Source organism: Piliocolobus tephrosceles, chromosome 1, assembly GCF_002776525.5.
Source record: "Piliocolobus tephrosceles isolate RC106 chromosome 1, ASM277652v3, whole genome shotgun sequence".
Taxonomy (NCBI): Eukaryota; Metazoa; Chordata; class Mammalia; order Primates; family Cercopithecidae; genus Piliocolobus; species Piliocolobus tephrosceles.
The window spans coordinates 169,745,804-169,764,835 of NC_045434.1; the positions used below are offsets into that span (position 1 = coordinate 169,745,804).

The following is a 19,032-nucleotide window of genomic DNA, read 5'->3' on the forward strand; positions in this document are numbered from 1 at the left end:
CTGGCTAATTTTTGTATTTTTAGTAGAGACAGGATTTCTCCATGTTGCCCGGGTCTGGTCTCGAACTCCTGACCTCAAGCAATCCGCCTGCCTTGGCTTCCCAAAGTGCTGGAATTACAGGTGTGGGCCAACTCATCTGACCATGTTGTTTTGATTACTATAGCTTTGTAGTACGTTTTGCAGTCAGTAAGTGTGAATCCTCCAGCTTTGTTCTTTGTCAGGATCGTTTTGGCTATTTGGGGTCCTTTGAGAGTTCATGTAAGTTTAGGATTGATCTTTATATTTCTGCGAAAAATGTCATATATATGTATATATAAATATATGTGTATATATAAATATATGTGTGTATGTATGTATATGTGTATGTGTGTGTGTGTGTGTATGTGTGTGTGTGTGTATATATATATATATTTTTTTTTTTGAGACGGAGTCTTGCTCTGTCACCCAGGCTAGAGCGCAGTGGTGTGATCTTTACTCACTGCAACCTTCACCTCCCAGGTTGAAATGATTCTCCTGCCTCAGCCTCCCAAGTGGCTGGGATTGCAAGTGCCTGGTACTATGCCCACCTAATTTTTATATTTCTATTAGAGATGCGGTTACACCATGTTGGCCAGGCTTGTCCGCATCTCCTGACCTTAAGTGATACGCCTGCCTTGGCCTCCCAAAGTGCTGGGATTACACATGTGAGCCACTGCGTCTGGCCTTTTATCATTTTTTCATTAAGTCTGTTGCTATTAGTTCTTTGGATGGATCCTAAGAAAATAGTACTGAAACTTAGATGCTTCTCTAAGACTTAGATTGTAATTAAGAATTGCAGAAATGGTCACAGAGACTTAGAAAAATGAGTTTGACTTACCCCTCATGTTTGATAATGCTGTGCCTGAGGTAAGCTTTACTTAGGTTACGTCTGAATATGGTAACAGTTAGTGAAAATAGGAATGGACCAAAGTCTTTTAGTATATTTGGTTGGGTGGGAAAAACAACTAGCTTTGGCTATTGTATCTGATGGGAGCGTCATGTTTCAAAAGATAAGAGATGGTTTCTTGACTGAAGAATGTCAATAGAAAATGCCTGTGTTATAATACTAAATAAAAGAGAACGATTGTGGCTCAGTTGGGAATGAAAGAGATAGTAGGATATGAAATTGTGGGTTATTTTCTTCTTTGTATTTTCCTGTGTTTTATGTAGCTTTTGTAATTAACATTTTTTGATCAGAAAATACATTAATTTATAAAAGTCATTGCATATATATAGCGAAGTGTCTTTTTAGCTCCTAGATTTAAATTGGCTTTCAAACTTGTAGCAGAATAGAGGTTTTTTGAACATTTTGCATAGCGTTGGATGAAATCACAAAGAAAAATCACTGGTGAATAGTAGGCAGGAAGTTTTCCTGTGAACATTTAACTTGATACTGTATATGCTGATTAGATAGGATTCAGGACTTTTCTGCTACATCTAAGACAGTCTGCCTTGGTGCAACAAAATCATCAAGTAAGTATTGTACTTAAGGTACTTTGGCTTTAATGTAGCATTTCAGAATTTATGCAGACAGTACAGTGGAACAAATTTTTAAAAACTTAGTAGCATCCCTTCCCCACACAGTACCTCTTATTCTTAAAACCCTGCTTCCCAAAGGCAGAGGTCTCTCTTGTTCACTTCCATATTGTAGGTATCTGGTAGATGGAAGGTGAGTATTTGTTGAGTTAGTTTATTTCTGTCTTTCCCTGCTAAATATAAGAACATTAAAATAGAAACTTTTTTTTGTTTTTATTGTTGTGAATCATTACATTAATAGGAAAAACAAGAAGAAAGTGAGCTTCGTTCTCTGCCACCTCCTTCCCCTGCCCACTTGGCTGCTTTAAGTGTTGCAGTCATTGAATTAGCAAAAGAACATGGAATAACAGATGATGACCTCAGAGTCCGTCAGGAAATTGTGGAGGAAATGTCAAAGGTTATAACGACATTTTTACCAGGTAGAAATACATTTCATGTTTGATTTTGAAAATCACAAAACTCTTCCCCTTGCTCCTATTTAACTAGGGTACGTTTCTTAATGTTTTTCTTCTCTTTTCTTCTTAAAAGTAGGTAAATTTTATTGTTTTATGAATTAATTTTTGAGGGAAATATTTCACACAAGGAAATTGAGCATTATGGCACAGCACACTTTTGTGCTAAGAGAAAAAGATTTTAAAAATGCCAGATGTAGAATTATTTCTTAGTGGTCAAATATTTTAGTTTTTCAGTATCACTGATTTCTGAGTGGACTATTTTGTTATACTATTTTCAGTATAAACATTTCATCCAGTCACTGAACTAAATTTCTGTTGCCTGATGGTAGGGAAAAATCAATTTACTTTTAATAGAGCCCTTAGAAAACGCTTATTGTTTGGTACAAGGGAGTGTCAGATTTATTTTAGATATTTATATATGGACTATTTGCTTAGCCCATATCTTTTTTGCATCAGTATAGGGTTAAAGTAAATGTATCTGACATAAGACTTATTTCTTCCCACCGAAGGGATTTTGGAAAGTTGATAAATTATACTTTCATATAGATCCATTTTGAGATTTATAAGAAAGAATATAAAATGGAAATTTAAAAATGGAATTTTTAAAGTATTTATATTATAATATGGCTTTGTACCTAAAATATATTGAATCCTTATTTAAGTTACATGTAAAAATTATTTCCGGTGATAAGAAAAGGAATGAAGTTTTTATGGGTTTAGTGACTTGAATGACATTCAGACATTTTATGAACTTGAAAAGTAGACTTTCATATATATGTAACTGAGGATGAAGTTAAACTTTCTAAGAAACTAAATCTGCCTGATCTGTCCCAATCATATTATTTTCAAATTGGCCTCTGGTGCGATCCTTTTAACATTTGCCTTATTATGATTTTTTATTTTTGGAATAACATATTTCATAGTCTGAGAAAGCTGTAAGTAGTGTATTATTGCTTTTTTTATTTTTTATTTTTTCTATAAACTCTTGAGAACCACAGTGTTTTGGATTTTAGGTTTACAGAATTAATCGACTTGACTTCACTTCATATTTTATAGAAGCATTGGCATTGAATGTTTATGATTCTTTCCCCGAAGTGCTCTTACATAAATATTTAAGAATAAGTAAATGTAGTTTGTGATAGTAGCCATAGCTAAGTTGGTACATTGGTTACTGTTATATATTGAATGCCAAACATATTCTCAGTCGTTTTTAAATGAACTATTACTTCAATTTTGTTTAAACACTAAGCTTCTATGAGTAGTTTCTCTCCCCGTTCTCTGTTCCTGTACTCCATAAGAACCATTTTTGTTATTTTATAGATCAGTTAGAAAGGGTGTCCTTCTTGTATAATTGTCTTACTAGAAATGGAAGACATAGGACTGAAGTGTGTGAAATTTTCCTGTCGCTGTTTTTTTACATCTGTCATATTTGCATGCTATTTCATGTGTTGATGTTTTTCCTTTATTCCAGAATGTTCACTTAGGTTGTATGGCTCATCTCTGACTAAATTTGCCCTGAAAAGTAGTGATGTTAATATAGATATAAAATTTCCTCCCAAGGTAAGTAATTAGAAAAGAGTCTTTCCTGTGTGGTTCTTAACTAGTACTTAGTAGTTTTTATGGATTATCTTTGTAGAGAAAGGATAGGGGAATATAAAACTCTGGTTTTGTGTAGTGTTACCATCATGACTAAACAGTCCTTTTGGAAATTCCTATTACATTTCAGACAAAGGCAGGATAAAAGAAATAAGGGACAAGGGCAAAAGGAAGCAGAAGAGGAAAGCTGGAAAAAGGAAAAATGTTTATATTTGAACATGTTGAATAGTTAATACTTCTGGTAAGCAGTATAGAAGGTGGGAAGAGTTTTGAAATCAGATACCTAGATTCAGATCTTGGCTGTGATAAGCAAGTTGCTTGAACTTTTTGAGCTTCAGTTTTCTCATTTCCAAACAGGAATAATAATTTTTATATTAAATGAGATAATATTAATATATGTCAGGTATTTTAGTATAGTATCTGGTACATATGGGTACCTTTAATAAATAACACCTAGAATCATTAAAACAATATTGATATTGTTCTAATATTGTTATCAGTATTAGAACAATATTGTTTAGCACTGCTGACATTATTGACATATTAATCTTTTAAAATAAGTCAATATTTTATGTTTGAAATTGAACAATATGTTTATGTTCAGGGAGGTTTGGTTTGGGTGAAAATTTGGTGTTTTTAGGCTGATACATTTACTTTATAATTCATGTATGGTTATTAAATATTTTTGTTGTTTGTTTTTTGAGACAGAGTCTCACTCTGTTGCCCAGGCTGGAGTGCAGTGGTGCAGTCTCGGCTCACTGCACCCTCCACCTCCTGGGTTTAAGCGATTCTCCTGTCTCAGTCTCCTCAGTAGCTGAGATTACAGGCGTGTGCCACCATGCCTGGCTAATTTTTGTATTTTTAGTAGAGACGGGATTTCATCACGTTGGTCAGACCAGTCTTGAACTCCTGACCTCAGGTGATCCACCCACCTCAGCCTCCCAAAGTGCTGGGATTACAGGTGTGAGCCACCGCACCTGGCCTAAATACTCTTAAATAGCAAAAAACACTTTAAACATTTGACAAGCTTGTTACATAAAATAGTATTTTTATTCTAAACCTTTTGACTAAGCTGCCAGTTATCTATATCCCTTAAAGTTTTTATCTCAACAATTTTCTCTTTCACAGTCATCTGGTCAACTCATTTCTTTTTTGTTTTGATGGTAAATTCCAGAACCTTTCCTTGCTTTAAGAAACAATTAATTGTAAGGGTGTTTCTGGAATAAAGTGCTACGTCATTTATTGTATTCTACTTCTTTTTTTTTTTTTTGAGACGGAGTCTTGCTCTGTCGCCCAGGCTGGAGTGCAGTGGCCGGATCTCAGCTCACTGCAAGCTCCGCCTCCCGGGTTCACGCCATTCTCCTGCCTCAGCCTCCTGAGTAGCTGGGACTATAGGCGCCCGCCACCATGCCCGGCTATTTTTTTGTATTTTTTAGTAGAGACGGGGTTTCATCGTGTTAGCCAGGATGGTCTCGATCTCCTGACCTCATGATTCGCCCATCTCGGCCTCCCAAAGTGCTGGGATTACAGGCTTGAGCCACCACGCCCGGCCTGTATTCTACTTCTTTGAACAAGATTTGTTGACATAAAAGTAAAACATGGCCGGGCAAGGTAGCTCATGCCCATAATTCCTGTGCTTTGGGAGGCAAAAGTAGGAGGAATCCTTGTTGCCAGGAGTTCAAGACCAGCCTGGGCAATAGAGCAAGACCATGTCCCTTAAAAAAAAAAAAAAAAAAAATACTAGCTGGATGTGGTGGCATACACTTGTAGTCCTAGCTACTCGGGATGCTGAGGCAGGAGGAGTCCTTGAGCCCAGAAGTTCAGGCTGTAGTGAGCTATAGTCATGTTGCAGCCTGGGCAATACAGGGAAACTTCATCTCAAAAAACAAAACAAAACAAAAAACCACTGTTCTATTTTCATTATTTAAAACACAGAGCATGATTATATTTAAATGTTTTTCTTTAATGAAATTGAGTTCTCTTTAATGTTCTGCTGTCTGAACTTTGAAATTAGTATATTAATTTATTTTGAAACTTTTTTAGATGAATCATCCAGATCTTCTGATAAAAGTACTTGGGATTTTAAAGAAAAATGGTGAGTTTCTTTTCCTCTTTTTTTGTCTTTCTAAAGTTACATGTGTTATTTATATATGGCTAACCAAGTTAAAACTAAACTGCTGGCATAGTTGAGTCACTGTATTACAAATGGAGATACACACACACACACACACACTTGTTTATAGGTATACTAGAAAATATAATTTTACTGTAACTTAGGTAAAAAAAAAAAAAATGCCATATTAAAATTGATACGTAGGCTGGGCACAGAGTTGGCTCACACCTGTAATGCCAGCACTTTGGGAGGCCGAGGTGGGTGGATCACCTGAGGTCAGGATTTCGAGACTAGCCTGACCAACATGGTGAAACCCCGTCTCTACTAAAAACACAAAATTAGCCAGTCATGGTGGCATGTACCTGTAGTCCCAGCTCCTCGGGAGACTGAGGCAGGAGAATTGCTTGAACCTGGGATGCAGAGGTTGCAGTGAGCTGAGATTGTGCCACTACACTCCAGCCTGGGCGAAAAAAGTGAAACTCCATCTGGAAAAAAACAAACAAAAAAAACCTTCGTATGTAAAAAATACTGCCTTTTGGGTAATTAAAAAATATTTGCTTTGAATATTATGGGCATTTCTTATGTAAAAGAAGACAGAAAACCTATAATCATTATGAGATCATTACTGAAAGAAGATTAGGGAGAGAGTTGGAATAAAAATGTATGCATGCATTGAGTAAATATGTTTTTTGCCACCTAAAGCATCTGTATTAATTTAATCATTTATATTGCATCAATTGAATCATACCTAGTTGAGTTTTTCACGTGTGCTTTGTCTGTCTGGATTGCCTTTGTAAACACATCATTCATATAGGTAAAAAATATTTAAAAATTACAAGATTCTCAAACCAGGCTCCAGGTCATATATTACAATCTACAAGATTTTCTTGGTTTTTACTTACTGTTTTTCTTGTTATAAAGTAAATGCTTAAGATTAAGCTTAGAATCTGGAGCTAGACTTTCTGGGCTCAGATTTTAGTTCTGCCTCTTATTGTTTGTGTGTCCTTTGACAAATTATTTGTGTGAATACTTTAGCTTTCCTGTCTGTAAAATGACAATATTATATTGTATCTTTTTGATGAGAAAGTTGTTGTAAGAATGAGATAGGCTAAACTATAGTTTAGAAAAGCACGAGATATACAATAACTTCTTACTACATTTTTGCTGTTGTGATTGTTATTATTACCCTAAATTATATGAATCAAAAGTATCTGGCAAAAGTACTTGCAATTTGGGTTAGAAGACAGAGCTTTTTTTTAAGCCATACTCTCTCATTGACTTTAACGTGAATTCTAAATTTCTTTTTTCTTTCTGTCCACACAATCAGCTCTTATTTATCAGTTTCCTGTTGGCCATTGTCTTAGGAAAGTAGTTTTCTAGGGATGAGTTTGGTACAGTTTATCCTATAAAGGTATTTTAATACAGTTTTCTTTCTTAAATACTTGTTTCTAATTGCTCAAAAACTTTAAAGTTTACTACAGATAAGAGGTAGACATAGCATTTACCTCTTTAGACTTCCTAGGTATATCATCCTAGCACAGATATTTAATATATGCCTTTTCCATCCAAAATATATAAGTAGATCATCTTAAGTCATACAATGTAGGCTTATAAAACTCAGTCTGATTGTAAAATTGATTATTTCTTCCTTTATGTTCTCATTGTATCTTCTACAGGTCACCTACGGGATTTATTTGTTTATATATTTGTGTTCTAAACTCCTTATTGAGCTTTTTTTGCTTTACTCATTGTCATATTCATACCGCATAATGAAATTTCTGACATATAAGTCTTCAGCACGTGTTTTTTGACTAAATTAATCATTACAACAAGTACTATTGAGAACTTTTCTTTGAATTACAAGCGGTGGTAATCTTTCTGGTTTTTTTTTGTTGTTGTTATTTTTGTTTTGTTTATTTTGAGACAGAGTCTCACTCTGTCGCCCAGGCTGGAATACAGTGGCGCGATCTCAGCTCACTGCAACCTCTGCCTCCCAGGTTCAAGTAATTCTCTGCCTCAGCACCCCAAGTAGCTGGGATTACAGGCACGTGCCACCACACCCAGCTAATTTTTGTATTTTTAATAGAGACCAGGTTTCACTGACTTGGCCAGGCTGGTCTTGAACTCCTGACCTCGTGATCTACCCACATTGGCCTCCCAAAGTGCTGGGATTACAGGTGTGAGCCACCATGCCTGGCCAATCTATCTGTTTTTATTTAGATTAGACATTTATGGCATGGGGCTTACCCTTGGAGGTACAGAGAAAGATTGCAGGGTAGAAATGTGCTTCATCCAGTTAGTCCTTCCTTAGCAACTTTGATTAGGCAAACTCTTTATATGCTAATGGGAAATGTGGCCAGCAGAGTTAGGTTGCAATTATATTGGTAATGTAAAAGAACTAAACTATGAAAGCATGATAGGTCCTCCTTTCTTGGCTCTTGTGGAACTAGCTCTCAGGAGTAAGGGATGTCCTCTCTTTGCTGTATCTATTAAGGTTTAACAACTTTGACTAGATTATCTACTTACTTGGAAATATTAAAACTTTTAGGGATGTTAAGACCTTTCTTAAGGTGATTATAATTTTCGGACAGTATTTGGGACTGTACCTGTGGTTTGTGATATACAGCGAATGACACCAAGAGAGGTAAGAGATTCTGTTGGGTTGGTGCTCGTAATGAGAAGAGTGGATTATCCCACAGAAGCAATGAGAATGATTTTCAGAAGGAAACTGTTACTTAATATTTACCGTAGAGTACATATTTTAGAGATGTTGACATTACCTTACTTTTTTTTTTTTTCCTTATTAGTATTATATGTAGATGTGGAATCTGATTTTCACGCTAAAGTTCCTGTTGTGGTGTGCAGAGATCGAAAAAGGTTGGTAACAACGAAGAGAAAATATTTAAAAAAAGAAACCCCAACAACCAAATTTGTAGTGAATGATGTCTAAGAGAGAAAGTTTTTGCTTTAGATTTCTCCTTGGATGAATATGACTAAGCTAGTTTCTATTCATTAAAAATAGCAAGCTTACCAAATGCATGTGAACAAGAAATATGTAGAACACCAGACAGTTGAAAATAAAATACTCTAGGCAAAAGTTTAATTTTTTTTTTTCAAGTCATTCACTCACCCAAGAGTATTGCATTTACTTGTATGCAGGTACTACTTTGCTCTAGGGATACAGACATAAATAAGAGCCTCTCTAGAGTCAGTTGAGCCAAGGAATTCAAGACTAGCCTGGGCAGCATAGTGAGACCTTGTCTCCACAAAAAATCAAAAAATCAGCCGGGCGTGGTGGGTATGTGTGCCCAGCTACTCGGGAGGCTGAGATGGGAGGATGGCCTGAGCCTGGGAGGTTGAGGCTGCAGTGAGCCGTGATTGTGCCACTGTACTCCAGCCTGGGTGACAGAGCGAGACCCTGTCTCAAAAAAAAAAGGAAAAAAAAAACCTTTGTCTTCTCAAGGATCTCACAATCTATTAGAATTTAAGTTTTTAGTTCACTTAAATTGAATGAGTTGGTTTACATTGAATAAACTCAAGATCAGTTCTAAATTGAAGACTGATCTTGCCTTTCTAGTTAGATGTCTGTAAGTCTAAGAGAGCAAAGTACCTTTGAAAGCAAAAACTAAATCCTATTTGAAAGTAGTATGAGAGACATGGAAACAATACAGAAATGGTATTCTTTTATTGATTATTAACTTGTATTATATTTTAAGATCAAAGTTTTTTTTATTCAAAGCTGGATGAATCTATGGTGATCTAGTTCAGATTTCTTTCTTTCTAAACTAGAAAAATGAGACTTGGAGTGGTTTATCAGTTTGTCCAGATTCACATCATTTAGGGGAAAACTATAATTGGAAAATGGAGGCAAAGTGACTTTTAGTGTTTTTTCTGCCACATTGTGTTAAATTGCCTGTGTGTTACACCTGAGATTTATTCTCCCTGCTTTCAAAATGTCTTCATTACACTTCTGTCACCCCCATTTAAGGTAGCTGCTATTTTCACTTATACAGAAGCATAACTTGTGGGTTAATCTGCAAATCCTGTCTAATCTTTACTCTGAAAATAACATATTAGTACAGTTGTGAAAGCTTGGATAGGAAAAATTAGAGTCAAGAAGTGTAGCCAGTCAGTTAAATATTCATTTTTTGCTATTATCATGTACAAAGCAAGAGGAATGAACTAGGAAATAACCTTGCAGTATTTGACAATGAAGAGATCAGTGCCCTGTCTCTCGTGTATATCAGTTTTGGTAATTCATAATGCTGCTTTTGAAATTAATTTCTCATTAACTTAAATACTAAGTTTGGTTGAAATTTATTTCTGAAGTACAAATGAATGTTAAAAACATCTTTCTTTAATTCGTATGGAACTCTAGTAATGGAATGACATGTAGTTTTCAGGTAGCTCTAAATTTATAAGAACATTTGTTTTTATTAGGGCTTTTAAGGTACTGTATTACAATATGATAACTAGAAAGAATAGCCACAGGATTTGAAGTATTCTGCTTTTAAGGGTATTAATACAATGAAATTTGTTTCTTTCTCATTCACAGTGGTTTACTTTGTAGAGTGAGTGCAGGAAATGATATGGCATGTCTCACTACTGATTTACTTACTGCTCTTGGCAAAATAGAACCTGTCTTTATTCCCTTGGTGTTAGCCTTTCGCTACTGGGCTAAGGTAAGTGAAAGAAAGGAGAACCACTTATTTATATTTTTAGAAGGAAATGTGTTTAATCTTCAAAATTAGGCCTTTTCTTGTAGCATGTAACATCAATCATAGCATGTGGGACAAAGTAGTTTCCTGTGCTTGACAGAAAGTGGTGTGGCAGGTTGTAATTTATGGACATAAAAAATAAATTTTTATAGACACATACACTTATTGATATATTTTAGAATTTTTAATTGTCGTGCTTTATTCTCCTTTTATGTACTGTAGAAATGTTCTCTTTCATATCAGCATATGAGGCTCAAGTTTTCACTCTTACCGTAAGTTAAACTTGTAAGGTTTTAAGATCTATATATGTTAAGATTATTTTGTTGGCGTATTTTTTCCCCAGTCTCTAAGAATGCTTTTCTCTTTCCTCTAAATCATTGATAACATGTACCAATTTCTGATTGGGCAACTGCTGAGCATTCATTATTTAAGTTTCCTAAATTAGAATTAATTTGTATATCTAAAGGCTGTGGTTGACCTGTGTTTATTTCTTTGGTGTGGGGATAGGGAGGAGTGATTAATTATCAATATCAGTCCAAATGACTAGAGAGAGAGATTTTAGCTTTTTGTATATTCCTGCCCCATCTATAGAGTATTCATCACTTGTTAGACTGGTGATAAGTAAATTCTCAGTCGTATACAAAGAAAACTGATTAAGGGGATGGTGTTAGAGTGGTAACTTCATAGCAAAAATAGAGAAGTCTCTGGAATTTTTTGTCTGGACTCTGTTTAGAGAATTGCCCCCATGCTTGGGGCAGCACCAGCTGGCTGAGTGTGGAACAGTCAGAAAGCCTAAGGTTGGGGCTTCTTTATACAAAGCAAGGCCTTTGTATTTGCTGTTTCCCTCCTCTAGAATGTTCTTACCTTAGGTATTTAGAATGCTTCACTCTTACTTTTTCAAGTTTATGCTCACATTAGTTACCACCTGCCATACATAAATTTGTTTCAGTCTGTTCTGTGAAACTGTAAACTCTGTGGCAGCGGGGGGAGGTTAATGTTTTTATATATATTCACGGCTGATCCCCACTTCCACTTATCTTACTGTGTCAGCACATAGGAGGCACTCAGTAAATGTTTGTCAAATAAATGACCTAGCTTCTTCAGAAAGGAGTTTGTTTGTTTGTTTGTTTGAAATAGAGATGGGGTCTCATGATGTTGCCCATGCTGGCCTCGAACTTCTGGGCTCAAGTGGTCCTCCCACCGTGCCCTCCCAGGTGCTGGAATTACGGGTGTGAGGCTCTGTGCCTGGCCAGAAAGATTTTTAACCCATGGAAGTGAGTGGAGGCAGTAAAATAGGTTGAGGGAGGGTGACTACTTTCTCTCATTTATCTTACACTCTATGCCTAGCATACTATAGGAAATCAGTGCTATGAAATGGAGTAAATCAATTCCAGATCTAGTTTTTTTTTTTTTGCTAAGTTTTTTTGTTTTTGAGATGGGGTCTCTGTTACCTAGTGCTGGAGTGAGCAATCATGGCTCACGGTAGCCTCAACCTCACAGGCTCAAACGATCCTCCTGCCACAGGCTTCCTGAGGTAGCTGGGACCACAGGTGTGTACCACCATGCCTGGCTAATTTTTAAATTTTTTTTTGTAGAGGTGGGGTCTCATTTGGTTGCCTAGGCTGGTCTTCAACTCCAGGGCTCAAACGATCCTCCCACCCTGGCCTCCCAAAGTGCTGGGATTTCAGGTGTGAGCCACAGCACCCAAGGCTTTGCTAAGTCTTCCAGCAAGGTACTTCTCCTATCTGAGCTTCAATTTTTTTCACCTGGAGAGAATATTTTGGTAATGCTATTAGATAATTCATGAGAATATACTTCAGGCTCTAAAATTCTACAGAAATATAAAGGACGACGGAATACACTTCTTTGTTGGTACTTTTAAATTATGCCCTAATTGTTTTTGCAGTCATAAAGTCATGTCAGTTTTCTCCCAGATATTGTTCTATTCAGTAAAATAAGCAGTCTGTATTAGAAGATTATAAATGATACTCAAATACGTTCTTTTTATTTTGGAAAAAAATGTGGCCTATAAATATTGTTTCCTAAAGTGACTCTTGGAAAAGGTTGCTCATGGTGTTTTAGTACTTCATCCATATAGATTCTAAATATGCCAGTCGATGGACACTGAAACATTTATTACAAAACTGGTTGTAGAGTGGTTCCTTTCTGTTTGCAACAGAATAACATGGCTCATTTTTGTCATTTGTGTTAGTTGCAAAGAAAGATTTTTCATGGTATTCATTTTCTTAAGAAACTTAGAAATAATTCCTAGTATATTTTTCTTCTAAAGATTTTTTAAATAGCTTTGTTTTTCTTGAAGTTTTAAGCCATATTGTACATTATCTAGTTAAGCACGCATTTTCCCATGATTTGGGGGTTCAGAACAATTCTAGTATATAATTTATTCTTTTAACTGTGATATGAGATTGCAGTTGATTATTCTCTGGCTGTCTCTTAAGTAGTTATAGTCTTTGCATTTTGGTAATAGGAAATAGTTTTCTAAATAAAGCTTAACTCTAGGTGGCAGAACTCTTTAGCCTTATCGTCAGTACATTATTAGTCAAGTTACCTGACTTAGAGCCACTTTTTGTGGTTAATGTAAGAATTGCATTTTAGCACTATTTGACATCTGAAAGAGATATCTGGGTTTTAAGAGCTGTCTCTTAAACTGCCTTAATCTTGTTCATCTGTGAGATGTCTGGTAATGTTAGCAGAATGTATTGACAGTTCTTTATCGTTGCAAAGGAATTTTTCGTTAAGTTGAGTTATTCATTAGGCAGTTTACCCTTGTCTTAATATTTTGGATAAGTGAGAGTTTATTCTAGTGGAATGTTTCAAACTCTTTTTGACAAGTGTTTTTAGTTGTCTTTTATTTTGAGTTGTAATCTTAAATGTACCAAGATATTATACTACAGTATAATTACTCTATATTATTATTATCCTAAATCTTCATTGTCTGCAGAAGAAAACAATGATTTAAAAATGAATCCAACCAGTCCAGTATAGACCAATCGTATATAGATGCTACAATCTAATGAAATGTAAGCAAATGAATTATATCCATGTATCAAAGGTTAATATGCCATGATCATGCATGATTTACTTCAAGATTATAAGAATGGTTTAATATCAGGAAGTCTGTTCACATAATTTATTATATTAACACATGATGGAGAAAAAAAGTCCTAGATGCTGAAAGGGCATATTCCCCCTAACAGAAACTTTTAAGTCAACTAGAAATGGAAGTTTATGATGAAAACCATTTATTAAAAACACACACAAAAAACAAAGCCAAAACAATAAGAAACGTCATTTAAGCCATATATGTTAGGATGAAGAATATTGCAGAGAAGTTCACCATTAATGTTGTACATTGTTTTGGGGATTTTTAGGAAATGCAATAAGAAAATGAAATAATTGAATGTAAATATTGGAAAAATGATAAAATTATCTCTCTGTGCTAATAATATGATTGTATGCCTAGAAAACCCTAGTAAAAAACTATGAGGATTAATTAATAAGAGAATTTAGTAAGATGACTAAGTATAAGACAAATATACAAAAGTCAATGGCCATTCACTGCCATGAAAATAACCTGTTAGAATGGAAATGGGGAAAAATACGTACTTTCATGACAGCAACATAAATTATAAAACACTAAGGAAGAGATTTAATAAGAAAGATATAAGAAGAAATTATATTATTGAAAGATGAAAGCAAAATCTGAACAAATCCATCCATTCAGCAAACATTCATTAAATGCCTTCTGTGTGTCAGACCCTGTTCTAGAAGCTGGGAACACCTAACAGGACATACAGAGTCCTGCTTTCATAGTGCTCATATACTTCTGGAAGAGTCAGACAGTAAAGAAATAGATAAATGATAATATCTGCTAGAGCTTAATGCTACAAAAATGAAATGATAGAATGAATGACATTACTCTGAATTGTCAGGAAAAGACTGTGAAGAAATATTTAAGCTCAGACGGGTAATAGCTAGCTACATGGAAATCTGATGGAAAACTCTCCAAGGGACAGTTAATCCAAAGCTTCCAAGATGGGGATGAGCTCAGGAGGAGCAAAAAGGAAAGCTAGAGTGGCTGTAAAACTGCTTTAATCAGAAGTATGCCGTTGGCATAGAAATAGAAAAATAGATCTGTGGGACAGAATAGAATGCTCAGATAATCTAGTGTATAGATTTTATTAAACAGTGCTTTCACAAGTGTATCTTACTAGAAGAAAATAGTGTTGGACTCAGCATGCTAAATGCAAAAATAAATTTTACTTAAAATTAAAAATTTTAGAAAAAAAATGTAGGAGTATGTGTATGTAAACAATGGGATGCGGGGGCTCTTTTTACTGTGATAGGATACCTAGAAGGTGTATAGTTGTCCTCAGTATCCAATGTTGGGGGGTTTGGTTCCAAGACTCCCAAGGATACCAATATTTGAGGATGCTCAAGTCCTTTATACAAATTGTGTGTTATTTGTATCTAACCTTCACATAGACTACAACATACTTTAAATCATCACTAGATTACTTATAATATCTAATACAGTATAAATGCTCTGTAAATAGTTGTTGTACTATATTTTTTAATTTGTATTTTTTATTATATTGCTATTTTTAGTTTTTAAAATTTAAATTTTTAATTTTTTTCAGAGACAGAGTCTCACTCTGTTGCCCAGGCCGGAGTGCAGTGGTGCCATCATAGCTCACTGTAACCTTGAATTCCTGGGCTCAAGGGATCCTTCCACCTCAACTTCCTGAGTAGCTAGGACCACTGGTGTGTGCCACCGTGCCTAGCATATTTTTGTTTTATTTTGTTTTTTCAAAAGACAATGCCTTTGCACCTGGCCTTTAACAAATTTCTCAATTGTATATATTTTTAGAGACAGAGGTCTTGCTATATTGTCCGGGCTGAACTCAAACTCCTGGACTCAAGCAATCCTTCTGCCTCTGCCTCTTGAGTAGCTAGCTGGGACTACATCAGCTGCAGGTGATATGTGTCCATCACCACACCTGGCAATCAATCAATCAATAATTTTACTTAATGAAAAAAATGTATATATAAATTTTTTGATGGGGTCTCGCCCAGGCTGGAATGTAGTGGTGCAATCTCAGCTCACTGCAACCTCCACTTCTCGGGTTCAAGTGATTCTCCTGTCTCAGCCTCCTGAGTAGCTGAGATTACAGGTGCCTGCCACTGTGCCTGGCTAATTTTTGTATTTTTTGTAGAGGCAGGGTCTCACTATGTTGGCCAGGCTGGTCTGGAACACCTGACCTTATGTGATCCACCTGCTCTGCCTCCCAAAGTGCTGGGATGATATGCATGAGCCAGTGTGCCCAGCCTAAAAAATATTTTCAGTCTGCAGTCGATTGAATCTGTAGATGCAGAACCCATTGATATGGAGGGCTGAGTGTCTGAAATAAGCATATTTAAACTAAAGCATAGTAAAAATTAAAAAATGTTATATGGTAAAATATATCATAAATAGTATCAAAAGAAAAATAGATTGGGAAAAAAATAACATCTTTCAAATGCATATATCAGACATAAAGTGTTATCCATAATTAAAACTCTTTTAAATTGATGTATTGCATGAAAATAGAAAAACTGGCAAAATATTTAATAGGCAATTTAGAAAAGAATAAATCTCAGATGGTTAGTAAACATGTACAAATTTCATAATCTCTTTAAGGTCAAGGACATGCAAATTAAAGTATCAGATATTACACTTCTCTCATCCCATTGAAAATTATTGAAAATTAGTTTTTAAGTGATAATAGTTAGTGTTTGAAGGGGTGTATGCACTAGATAATACCTAGTGTTTGAAGGTTTGAACACACCTAGGTTCCTGGTGGAAAATACAAATTTTTGTAGTGATTTTGGAAAAACAATTCTTAACAATATATTTTAGGATTAAAATGTATCACTAATCTTTTAATTTAACAAACATTCATAGGAATACAGCTCATAGAAATAAGCACCAATACTTAGGAAACTCTGTGTATAAGGATGAACATTATGGCATTATTTTAAGTGGCAAAAACTGGGAGCAAAATGTGAATGTTCTTGAATGGGGGAACTATTGTGTAACCATCCATATCATAGACTATAATTTAAGCATTTAAAAGAATGTGTTTGCTGGGCATGGTGGCTCATGCCTATAAATACCCAGCACTTTGGGAGGCTGAACGGGGAGATCATTTGAGTCCAAGGGTTCGAGACCAGCCTGGGCAACATAAATAAAATTGGTCTACAAATAGTCTACAAAATAAAAAAAATTTGTCTACAAAATAAAAAAATTAGCTGAGCATGGTGGTGCATGCCTGTAGTCCCAGCTACATGGAAGGATCACTTGAGCCTGGGAGGTTGAGGCTGCAGTGAGTCGTGATCATGCCACTGCACTCCACCCTGGGCTACAGAGTGAGACCCTGTCTCAAAAATAAAATAATGTGTTAGATCGTGCTAACTGACTTAAAGGGACTTTCTTGATGTATTGTTGAGGGAGAAGAGTAATATACAGAGAGATGTCTATAATATACTCTTTTGGTAAAATAATGTTGAAAAACTTAAACTTCTCCCTATACCTATATAGGAAATAGGAATGTATGTGTATTTGTATATGAGGATAGAAAAAGGCCTAGAAGAAGACATAGAAGGTTGTTAATTGAAGTAGAAGTAGAGGCAAGATAAGGAGAAATTATTTTTAAAATGTGTCCACAGTAAAATAACTACACATAATATTATTCCTTTTAACAAAAATATGTCTTTGTATGCATTTAAAAAAGAATGAAAAAATGGTCACCAACATTTTAATGGTTATTATTTTAGAGTGATGATATTTCAAGTTATTTCTTACATTTTTCATTGTCATTTGAACTTTTTACAATGATTAGGGTAGGAAAAAATAAGCTACTTTTATCATGAAAATTAAGAAAGCTAAATGGTAGTACTTTTTTCCCCTTCATTTTGCAGTTGTGCTATATTGACTCCCAAACTGATGGTGGAATCCCTTCTTACTGTTTTGCTTTAATGGTGATGTTTTTTCTACAACAGAGAAAACCCCCTCTTCTTCCTTGCTTACTTGGAAGTTGGGTAAGCATGAGTTTGTGATATATATGTGCATATATATATATATAGTTTGCTCTTGCAGAGAACTCTGCTCAAACATTTTAAGCTGGAATTCTGGTTTGTCTGTTTGTCCATCTTTTTTTTTTTTTTTTAAATAATTTTTCCACTACCAATTTGGAATGCCTTTTTATATAGATTGAAGGCTTTGACCCAAAAAGAATGGATGACTTTCAGCTGAAGGGCATAGTAGAAGAGAAGTTTGTGAAGTGGGAATGTAATTCAAGTAGTGCAACTGAGAAAAACTCAATTGCTGAGGAAAACAAAGCTAAGGCAGACCAACCAAAAGATGATACCAAGAAGACAGAAACAGACAACCAAAGTAATGCCATGAAGGAAAAACATGGCAAAGTAAGCCTTTTTGTTTTTTTTTTTTTTGGCTTTTCTATCTGTAGAATTTGTGATGCCTTCGATTGAAGCTATTTTAATTGTAAATTGACCTTGAGCAAGCCTCTTGGCCTCATTTTCCTCATCTGTAAAGTGAGGGGTTGATCTGGTTTAGTTTTCCAGTACCAAGATTCTCTAATTAATTTATACCTTGTTTTGGAAAACTTGTGTTGTTTGAATCATGTCAAGATAAATCTGTCATTTTTCATCTAGACAAGGAAAATTTCCTTTAAGAGTTGGGCTTTGACCAGACTTCAGCATATGGGAATTTTGTTGCCAGATTGGGTGGAGAAATAAAGCCCCTGTGCTCTAGGAGGGGGTAGCTCTGCTTATTTGATCATTCAGCATTCATTTATTAAGGACCTACTATGTGCCGGCCATTATCTTGAGTGCTAGAGAACCAAAGATACATGGACTATGTCCTCTAGAAGCTTGTAGTCTTCTAAGTGGACAGATGGCATTATGACAGAAATCTGAACATTTCTGAAACCATTGCTCTAGCTATACTGAATTTTTTGTAGTTTCCTGATATACTTGCCTGTTGTATTCAACTCTTCCACTTTCCTGGACTACTGTACACTCTCTCCTCAAACCACTAATACTGTCAGCCAGTGCTGGCTTATTACTTCTTTGGGAACTTGCCATGTTCTTATCTAAAGTCATTTTCTTCACTTGTCTATTCAGTCTCATCCTTTCTTGTCTTTTCCAGAATGTCACTCTAGCAATTATGCCCTCATAAACAAAATCAAACATGCTCTTATTTCTCCCACTGTAGGAAAAATCTGACAGCACTTCCCCTCCCAGCTATTCCTTTGCTCCCTTTTGCAGTAAAACTTCTTAAGAAATGTCTGTATTTACTATTTTTGATTTCTCTGTTTCCCCTTAACTCACACTAATCAGGCTTTGATGTCACCCCATCAGTTTGCCAAAACTTGTATCATCAGTGTCAGTAACCTCCACATTACTAAATCCAGTGGTCATTTCTCAGTTTCTGTCGTTTTTGATTTATTAGCAACATTTGCCAGTTAATTACTTCCCTCTCTGAAAATTTTATTCACTTGACTTTCAGGACACC

General features: G+C 35.4%; 1 protein-coding gene across 10 annotated transcripts in view; it reads left to right on the top strand.

Moving 5' to 3' along the window:
• The window catches only part of TUT4 (terminal uridylyl transferase 4), a 133,781-nt gene that overhangs the window by 55,598 nt on the left and 59,151 nt on the right, over window positions 1-19,032 (top strand). For 8 of the 10 annotated variants that reach the window (XM_023188532.2, XM_023188499.1, XM_023188544.1 and 5 more), the window contains 7 exons: window positions 1,796-1,973; window positions 3,481-3,569; window positions 5,649-5,700; window positions 8,526-8,595; window positions 10,274-10,400; window positions 17,418-17,537; window positions 17,709-17,921. In XM_023188532.2, the coding sequence (XP_023044300.1) occupies window positions 1,796-1,973; window positions 3,481-3,569; window positions 5,649-5,700; window positions 8,526-8,595; window positions 10,274-10,400; window positions 17,418-17,537; window positions 17,709-17,921 (849 nt within the window). The remainder of the gene's footprint in view (window positions 1-1,795; window positions 1,974-3,480; window positions 3,570-5,648; window positions 5,701-8,525; window positions 8,596-10,273; window positions 10,401-17,417; window positions 17,538-17,708; window positions 17,922-19,032) is intronic. The other 2 variants (XM_023188550.1, XM_023188555.1) reach the window with 2 other exon arrangements.